The sequence below is a fragment of the Odontomachus brunneus genome, unplaced genomic scaffold (assembly GCF_010583005.1).
Source record: "Odontomachus brunneus isolate Ranch 3 - 2012 unplaced genomic scaffold, Obru_v1 Obru_scaffold_068, whole genome shotgun sequence".
Classification (NCBI taxonomy): domain Eukaryota; kingdom Metazoa; phylum Arthropoda; class Insecta; order Hymenoptera; family Formicidae; genus Odontomachus; species Odontomachus brunneus.
Window position 1 is genome coordinate 1,625,128 of NW_022639518.1, and position 10,586 is coordinate 1,635,713.

Consider the following 10,586-nt stretch of genomic DNA (forward strand, 5'->3'; position numbering starts at 1 on the left):
CAATAATTGTAGATAATAAAAGTAATATCACATGAATTTCAGTCTAAAAGTAGTATCACATTTTTAAAATAAAATAATGAAAGTATTACATTTCTTTGGTCTAACAATCTCCATTACAATACCTTAGTGATCTATCTCGCAATACAAAATAACATGTCATGAATTTATGATCCTTATGAAGTAATAGGACCATAAGCTGATTAGGAATCTCATGTTGAAAACATAAATTTATAACGGAAAAAAATACTTTATATGGAAGAAAAGTACTTTATAACTTTTAAGTTCGATTATCCATAATCGTTTAAAACAAAATGTCATTAACTATAATCGATTAAAACAAATTGTCATTAGCAAACCTTTAAAAATAAGGAAGCAAAATAAAATATATTATTAACATTATCGAAATGATTAATTTTTAATATTTGATATGTTTGCAAATGAATTTGCAATATTTTCTAAAATTTTTAGAGCTGCATCTTGTCGAGCTGTTAACTCATTATGACGTTTCTCTTTTTTAGCCTCTCTTTCTTCAAAAATTTTTTCGTATGTACTTAGTTGTTTTGCTAATTCACTTCTTCTTCTTATCATTGACTTTTCATTTTTCTTTTTTGTAATCTCTTCATCATCACTGTATGAATTTTCTTCAATTTCAACCGATGATGTCTTACAAGCGCGTTGAATCCCTCGTAAAGAAGATGCAGTTGACACTGGCTGTACATCAGGATCCTGACTAAATATTTCTTCCATTTCAAAGAAGTAATCGAATTTAATCGTACCTGCTCCACTGCTTTTTTCACCCATGTTATCTTTCTTTTCCATATATTTCTGTTTCAGATATTTAAATTTGTTTTTTATCTGCTCAGTTGTGTGCATCGGTAACTTTTGAGCTATAATGTCCCATACTTTATCATTTTTCATTGTTGTACTTTTAAATAAATGTTTGTAGGACTTATATAAGCGTATTAGTTCTATGATCTCATTTCGATTCTAAGAAGTTCTGCTTGTGGTATTGTTTTCTTTTTCTCTATCTGTAAAACAGTCAGATCCGGAAACTTGCATATCAGCTTGAATTACACTGTTTGGAAATAATGTAGCAGCTTGGGAAGACCTGATGAACATTAATGTATTCTCTGATAAAAAAATAGTATTGAAATTTTAAATATTTGTAGTCATCCTCAAAATTTGTATGCAAATAAACAACATTTTTACATAACCTACAATTTATATTACAATATGTTTGCACAGGTAAAAGCACTTACCAGGTATTTTTTGAACCATGATATTTCCTGATGCATTCGTGATGACATTTCCGTTTGGCTCAGTTACAAGCATATATTCCATGTTTCTTGTATTATATAAAATGTAAGCATACAGCAAAGCATAAAGCGTCTTCTACAATGGCAGTAGGAGTAGTAGTAAGAAATAAGCAGTAAGTAAATAGACCAATCACAATCGATTATTTTTGAAACGTGAGAATGGAATTGGTCAATTTGCTTACTGCTTATTTCTTACTACTACTCCTACTGCCATTGTAGAAGACGCTTAAAGGAACATGTCACTTATGCGCAAGCGCAAAAATGTCCGAGAATCGTTCCGTTTCACGAGACAACCTTAAAGTGTGATGTCATATTTTGTCCGGACGAACACTCCGGTATACGGAACGCACCTCTGTTGTGCAACTATTGAGTTGCACGCTGAATGCATTCTATGGTTTCAGTAGGTTTGTTCGCGTCGAATGCCACAACGTGTTCCTACTCGCTCCAACACACTCTGATTGGTTCACGTCACCACACGGACCAATCAGAGTGCGTTGGAGCGAGTAGAAGTACGTTGGCTGTGTTCTTTTATTCGCAAAAGATGCAGCCGATGTCATTCTACCCTTGTTTAACATTCGATAAAATCGAAGGATAATATGACATCAGCTGCATCTATTGCGAATAAAAGAACGCAGCTGTTGGGACATGCGACGCGAACAAAGATTTGTTCGCGTCATATGCCCAAACGTGCTCCTACGCGCTCCAACGCACTCTGGGAGTCGATTCTGTATCTCGAAACGAAGTGAAAATTACAAAAGTGAGCAAATATACTAAAATATTCGTAATTTCATTGGTCAGTGCCTAGTGAATGTGCTCACTTTTGTAATTTTCACTTCGTTTCGAGATACGGAATTGACTCTCTGGTCCGCGTGATGACGTGAACCAATCAGAGTGCATTGAAGCGTGTAGGAGCCCATTGGGACATGCGACGCGAACAAACCTCTAGTGATTCTGACATTAATTTATAGGTTAATTAGACAGTTTTTCATTTATCAATAAATTTCTTCAGTTATTTTTGTTGTAAATATTTTAAGTATATTATATATAATTTTATGTTTTAAAGTATATGAAGTTTATATTCTGCTAATAATTTGTTAATACATGTTTCAGATAAATATAATAACGTTATTGATGAAATACATAATTTGTGATGTCGCTATCAGTGGATGCAAGTGCACTTGACATAGATACTGTTTTAAATATTGATATTTTAAGGCAGATAGAAGATGATCTTGATATAGATGAGAAGATTTCTATACTATTTTTAATAATAGAGGATTATGCAAATATATTTAGAGATGTTTTTAAGCTTTTTGAAAAAGCTACGAAAGAAAATACGTACATAATTACAGATTATGTAAAACAGCAATCAGAGAAATGGAAAGATAGAGTTTTAGAAGCATTATGCATTTTAAATAACCGGGAAGTAATAAAGAAATTAAGATTACGATTCAGCGAATTAGATTTACAATATTTTCCAAAAATTAAATTATGTTCAAAAAATATAAGTAACATTGCAAAGTGTTTATATGCAGTATGTGAATCTTTAGATGAAGTTGACCAAAAATTATTATTAAAGCTTGTTAAATCTGAAAATGCTAATTATGAACATTTATTAGATAATATAGATTATCTTGAATTACATATGCTATATTGGATGGAAATTGAATATATTACAGTCTCAAATGGTATGTTTGATATACTCATTAATTTTTAATATAATTAATATCCCAGATAGAAAAATGTCATATTGCACTCAGTACGCACTCATATATTGACATGCATGATTGCAATGTATATAAATGCGTGTGCATATGCTGCTCATATGTTGTTTATGTGATGATGATCAAAAAAATATCTCATCTAGTAGTAGTTATCTAGCAATTATCATAATGATAACAAAATTTGATGAACTAGATATTCGTATATCATTTGTATACATCTTGTGCTCATGTTAATCACATGATCTGTAAAAAGATATAAAGTTGAAATCAGTATGACATCACATTATGATGAAACGTGATCATCACGCAATTTCTATCTGGGATAATTCATCCATTCTTAATATAATTAATATAAATAGAGAATAAATAGTTACATGCACAAATAGGAGAAATGGAGGAGGAAGCCAGAATGTTTAAAATATAAAATTTATATTCCTGCTTATTAAAGTCACTTTAATTTAAATGTGACTACATATTAGTGTATTAGTGTAATAGAAATAATTTATTGGTTAATAAAAGTACAATAGAAATTTATATTTCTAACATTGCCATTTTATGACTTGACTCGAAATTGCCTGCGGGCTACTTCAATAATTTTTTTCTTTTTACTTTTTTTTTATTAGAAATATCCCATTGTACACAATTAATCCGGTCATATTAAATAAAAAATCCTGTGTACGTGTGTGCATGCGCTCGTACGCACATTATATATATATGTGTGTGTGTGTGTGTGTACATATATACACATATATGCATAGGCAGGGTGATTCAGAAATATTTATACAAACTTTAGGGCAAAGTTTTTCACATCTAAATAAAAAGAAAATATCATATACAGTGAATACAAAAAGTATCCGTACACCAGAGTTTTGAAAAGGAAACCTTATTTATAGAAAATAAGTTTTAACAATTTATTAACATAATTTTGAGAAATATATCACTTATGTTCACTGTTAATAAATTATTAAATAAAGCTCATTTTCTACAAATAAAGCCTTCTTCAAGACAATCTCCTGTATATGAATACGTTTTACACTCACTGTATATACATATACCTGGAAATGAGTTATGAGTTATAATTGAGAGATTATATTCAATGTTGACAATAATAACCATGCAGTTTATGCATGATGGGACTATTTAATCGCATTATTTAATTGTTTAAGATGTGTTCATTGATATCTATTAGAACAAATGGTTAGGTTGAAGAGGATTAGTCCCACAGCCTGTACATTCACTTAATTTAAATTCATTAGATTTTGATTTATGAGAACATTTAACATTCTTAGTTTATGCAACTGAAATTGTCCCAGCAAGCACAATAATATAACAATTACATCGTCATAATATAACGGAATGTAACACGCAATATAACATGTTTGTTACATGTAACATACACGTTAGTTGTAATTTCCTACTCAAACGATATTGCAAATATATAACAGAAATATAACATGTTACTAAACTGTTATATGGCTATTATATATTGCTGAAATATTACATAGCTGGAATATAAATTATTACTTCCCAGAAATTATATATATTTAATTATATACAGAGATTATAAGTTATCACTCAAATATCAATTAATTTGTAAAAATATGTTCCTAAAAATATTATAATTATATATTATCAAAAATATTTTTAAAGATAATAACATAATAGTGTCTTGTCATTCTAAATGAATTAGCTCCCAAATAACAGAATATTCCAGAATCATTCTAGAACTATTCTAGACGTCTAGTGTTCCAGTATGTCCTCAGGCATTTTATGCTATTAGAGCTATTTTCATTTATTTATTTTCATCTTTCTGTAATATTAAAATATTCAAATTCAAATGGAAAAGATTACTATTGTGTAATTTCCATTAATTAAAAAATGTACCACTTCACTTTATTATAAAAGTAGATTTTATAGTACAAATTGTGCCGTCTTGTAATCATCGTTTATATATATATTAATGCATATTTTACGTATATGATTACGTATATGATATTTTACGAAAAAGACACGAGAAAACGGAAGTGATCTAGCGAATAATCCGATCCCTAGATATAAGAATGCTATGTAACATAGGTATAATGCAAATAAACGCTTGTTATATAACATTTTACTAATGTTGGTGTTATATAATTATAACCTGTAAATAACAGAAAATTATAACAGTTCTAAAACACAGTTAGATTACGGTTATGAAAGAAAATAATATAACTTTAACATTAATTAAGACATATATTTATATGATACTTTTTTTCTTGTTAGATGTGTAGAACTTAAACCCTAAAGTTTGTACAAATATTTCTGAATTATCCTGTATGTATATATACATATACACCTAAAGTGTGAACTATTGTTACTAGAAATATCTTCTAAGTAAAAAATAATGTTGACCTTAAGACTCCTTCAAAATTATTTAAAAAGAGCATTACTTTCATAAATCTAGTGGTATAAACATTATTGTTAATTAAGTATAACATCTGTTATATTACGTGTTATATAATAGTTATGTTATATAATAGTTATATAACTCCTATGTTATATAATAGTTATATTCTGTGTTTGCTGGGATAAGTAAAGAAATCTTTTACCAACGCATTAACCGCGGAACCATTCGCGGACCATCCTAACATCTTTGAAAGGGTGCAACAGACTATAATTGGACGTGTTCATGTATGTGTTGTAGCAGGTGAAGGAGATTTTCAGTATTTCTTGTGAATTGTGAATAGATAAACAATTGAACTGAAGATTTATCACAATAATCATTCATTATTGCAAATGTTTTTGAAGTAAAATATGATATGTGTTTTTGTAATTTACCAATAATAATTCATAAACAAAGTATTCCCGGACATATATTTATATGATACTTTTTTTCTTGTTAGATGTGTAGAACTTAAACCCTAAAGTTTGTACAAATATTTCTGAATTATCCTGTATGTATATATACATATACACCTAAAGTGTGAACTATTGTTACTAGAAATATCTTCTAAGTAAAAAATAATGTTGACCTTAAGACTCCTTCAAAATTATTTAAAAAGAGCGTTACTTTCATAAATCTAGTGGTATAAACATTATTGTTTATATGTTCGTGCACGCCCTTACAGAAAAGTATCACTGATCATTAAAGAAACAATTAAACAATTAAACAAATTAAACAATAGTGATTAATTACTTTTTAGTGATTCAGTTATATAGTGAGTCAGATTATTTGGCGAATAATATATGGAATTTTTTGTTGAATTTTTACAAATGAATTTATTAGAATGGTCCAAACAATTTAATGCGTAATTATTTAAATAATTAAAATATTTAATGCGTAATTATTTTACTTAAATAATAAAAAAATATATTTCAAATTTTGTGCGTCGCTGCGGTATTTTAACTCGGTGGGTCTTTGCGGTATTTTAACTCATGCTTTCTCGTATCACGCTATTCGCTGTTTAACCCAAATGATTGAACTAGAACTCATGGTGCCAATGAGTTGTGACGATACTTTGCTGAATTATACTTATAATATGCTTTTATATCATTCAACTAACATTGTAATGGCATATTTATTGATAAATGATGCAATAAATTGATGCAACAACAATGAGAGTGTGACTGATATTGTTCTAATGTACATTGGCAAATCATTAACAACATGATTGCTTTTATATTTTTTATTGAACATTATAACAAATTAGAGCAAACAATAAGTTAGTTTAAAAAATACAAGATGTAAAACAATTTATATTGATCATGAAAAAATTGATGCTTATCTATCTCGTTATTATTAGGGAATAATTTACAACAGTATTTCATCAGACGAACCTAATAATATATCAGTGATTATTACTGTCATCACTGTAATCACTGAAGTATTCTGTAGCATTAGTAACCCTGTAATTTAAATATTCAAAATTATTTGTTACTAGTAATAAAACTATTGAACAATAGTAATAAGTTACTGACTAACTAGTAATACTTTTTTGTAAGGGAGCGCAGGTGTGTGCGTGCGCACGCTATGTATACTAGATATACAGGATGCGGTGTCAAAATCCGGACAAAATTCAATTTGAAATTCTCGCCGTTCTATACCACTGGTAGATGTCGCGATTAGCGTTTAAATAGCTTGACGCATGTACTAAACCATCATAACCTCGAAACAGTCGCAATTTTGAAACCAAGTGTGGAGTATAACCGAAGAGCCGCGATTATCGAAAGTGTTTGCGCTGGGTGCTCGGCGACAGAAATCATTAGGTTCTTCGGGTACCCGAGATCGACTGTGTATGATGTCATCGCAAAGTACAATGAGTCGAAGAAGAATTTCCGGCGAATGTTCACGTGCTAGGTGTATCCAGTGAGGGTGATGTCATGCCACCGCATTTCTTTAACAAAGAGGAAAATGTCACAAAAGAAGTTTATTTGCGTGTTCTGACAAATGTAGTGAAGCCGTGGATGGAAACTGTGTCGTCTGGAAAGCCGTATGTTTTCCAGCAGGACGGTGCGCCCGCCCACACAAGTCATTTGGTGCAAAATCGGTTGTCGGACAACGTCGACATGTTTTGCTCGAAAGAATTCTGGCCTCCCAACAGCCCAGATTTGAATCCTTTGGACTTCTATGTATGGAAAACGTAGTTGAAAGGGTCACAAACAAGTCCAGACATCCAAACGTCGCATCATTGAGAGCCGCTATTGAAGCGGCATTCACTGATATGGACCCTGACACATTAAAGCGCGCCTGCGCACGCTTCAGACCGAGAATGGAGGCGGTCATTCAAGCAAACGGGGGATATAATGAGTAAATGTGTTCTTTATGGTCTTACAAACAATGAGGTTAAAAAAATTTTATAAACCTTTTTGTTTTTGCAATAAAAAATATGTCTGAAAAAAATGTATAATTTGTCCGGATTTTGGCGCCGCACCCTGTACATGTACAGTTTATTCCCAGTAAACACAGAAAAATTATATAACGTAGAAGTAACACATAATATAATAACTATTATATGTTAATAATATTAAAGTAACATAATTTCCTTTTATAATTGTATATAATTCTGTTTCAAAATTGTTATATTGTTCTGTTACTTATTATTTATAATGATATAATTACAACATAACTTAAACACAACTTGTTATATAGCAAACATGTTTGCATTATATATAGAATGTTTCAGACCTCCATGATCACACTTTGTGAGAACGTAGAACGGATTGGGGTGAGCAAGAAAGTCCTGTGCCGTTATGCGATATTCGGAATAATCGAGACATTAATTAAAGAATATTAGTGAATAATCACGCGCGATATGGTAGGGCGCCGCGGCGCCGTCTACCGTTGTATATTTATACATTAAGCCAAATGAACAAAAAAGTCCTTTACAATTTTTGCAAATGACCACATAGATATTTAGATATTAAAGAAAATTGTTACATATATGATTGTATACCATAATGCACAAATTTTCTTTAATTAATATCTAAAAATCTATGTATTTAGACATTGCGTCTAAACCCCGAGAGCTGCCAAACAATTGGTGTCGACACCGGGGCTTATTTGTATTATTTGCACCGGATGAGGAGGGGCAGGTGGAGACGGGCATACATGGACAACAGGTCTTAAAGGATAGCAACTTTTGACTTTGAAGGACTGATCATTGACAGCTGTACCATTTAGTAACATTGTTTCTCTCTGTAGTCGCCGTGTGCTGGGGATCACGCCTGCAAAATTTTTCTCTGGAACGAAAAGATACACCTAGTACACCCTCCTCCTTCTAGAGTATAGATAGAAGGAAGAGGGCGTACTAGGTGGCGGCGGGACGCCGTATGTTTGAGATCTGCGTATCTTTTCGTTCCAGAGAGAGAGAAAAATATCAAGAGCACGGTTTTGCTAGGCCGGGACTCGAATCCGGGTCTTTCGCTTATCGGACGACTGCTCTAAACCATTGAGCTATCTGATGCTCCACGCTCACGACATTCTTCTTTCCCTAGATAACGCTCAGAGATGCCGTTTGAAAGCGAGTATATTGCGCGTGATCATTCATCAATTCATTCTTTTTTAATTAATATCTTTACTATTATTGCGAATATCGCAAAACAGCACAGGACTTTCTTGCTCACCTCAATCCGTTCTACGTTCTCACAATGTGATCGGGAAGGTCTGAGACACCCTGTATATAATGCAAACAGTATGTTTGCTATATAACGAGTTATATTTAAGTTATGTTGTAATTATATCATTATAAACAATAAGTAAAAATAAGTAACAATATAATAGAATAATATAACAATTTTAAAACAGAGTTACATACAATTATAAAAGAAAATTGTTATTTTAATATTAATAACATATAATAGTTATTATATTATGTTGTGTATTACATCTATGTTAATAATTCTTGTATTCTGTATTTGATGGGAACAAATTGTACACACACACGCACACGCACACACGCGCGCGCGCGCACACACACACACGCACACACATGGGACATTCTTTGTTAAAAAGGCCACCCCCTCTGTCCAAAAATTGAAGCAACCTAGAAAATTTTTTCGTGGGTCATTTTGAAGCTACACGTATGTAGTTTTTATTGAGCTGTGGCCTTTTCGGAAAAACCAAGATGGCGGACCTCATGTGGCTTGATATTCAAAATTATTTGTTACTAGTAATAAAACTATTGAGCAATAGTAATAAGTTACTAACTAACCAGTAATACTTTTTTGTAAGCGCGCGCAAGTGTGTGTATGTATATGTGTGCGTGCGCACATTACGTATACGCACATTACATTATGTATATATATGGGACATTCTTTGTCAAAAAGGCCACCCCCTCTGTCCAAAAATTGAAGCAACCTAGAACATTTTTTCGCGGGTCATTTTGAAACTACACGTATGTAGTTTTTATTGAGCTGTGGCCTTTTCGGAAAAACCAAGATAGCGGACTTCAAATTGGTATCAATACGCAATGGTACAGAGATACGAAACACGAAATATTGGTTTATAGTCAATAAAACCATTTCAATTCAAACAAATGTAAGAGTCGATGCGTCTTCTAAGCTGTAGGGATAAATTTGTATAAAAGTAAAATATCCGCGAACCAACAAAAACCAATATGGCGGGAAAAATTATACAAATCCCAAAAATATCCGAAAAAACGCACTTTACGAAAAAAAAACGCCCCTCACTATTCTTCAATAGTTTTCAACGAGGAATACGATGATATCCTTGGTTTTAACCTTGACTCCAAATGTCATTTTCAAGGTCATTTCAAGGACAATTGTTCTTTACTACAAAAAAATCCGTATTCTGGACTGTATGAATGGACAGCATGTAAAATTTGACATCCAGATATGTATTCATTTGATAGAGTCAAAATGTCCTCCACGGGTCAACAAACAAAAACCAATATGGCGGGAAATTTCTCTGTTACTAGAAGAGCAAATACTAAGCATTTTCTGCATAAAATGCTGCTCCTTTGGTAGCATAAGAAAATCGTTTAATAACTACCGTTTTTGGTTGTTGAATAGTAAACGAGTGGTTTTTTAAAATTTCGGATACTGGTAA

General features: G+C 31.7%; 1 protein-coding gene across 4 annotated transcripts in view; it reads left to right on the forward strand.

The window, feature by feature from the left end:
* Nucleotides 1-2,130: 2,130 nt before the first annotated feature.
* LOC116846736 (caspase-8-like) overlaps nucleotides 2,131-10,586 on the forward strand; it is a 143,023-nt gene continuing 134,567 nt past the window's right edge. For 2 of the 4 annotated variants that reach the window (XM_032820963.1, XM_032820966.1), the window contains exons 1-2: nucleotides 2,181-2,336; nucleotides 2,427-3,004. In XM_032820963.1, the coding sequence (XP_032676854.1) occupies nucleotides 2,467-3,004 (538 nt within the window). In that variant the 5' untranslated portion in view covers nucleotides 2,181-2,336; nucleotides 2,427-2,466. Of the gene's footprint in view, nucleotides 2,337-2,419; nucleotides 3,005-10,586 lie in introns of all 4 variants that reach the window. The other 2 variants (XM_032820965.1, XM_032820964.1) reach the window with 2 other exon arrangements.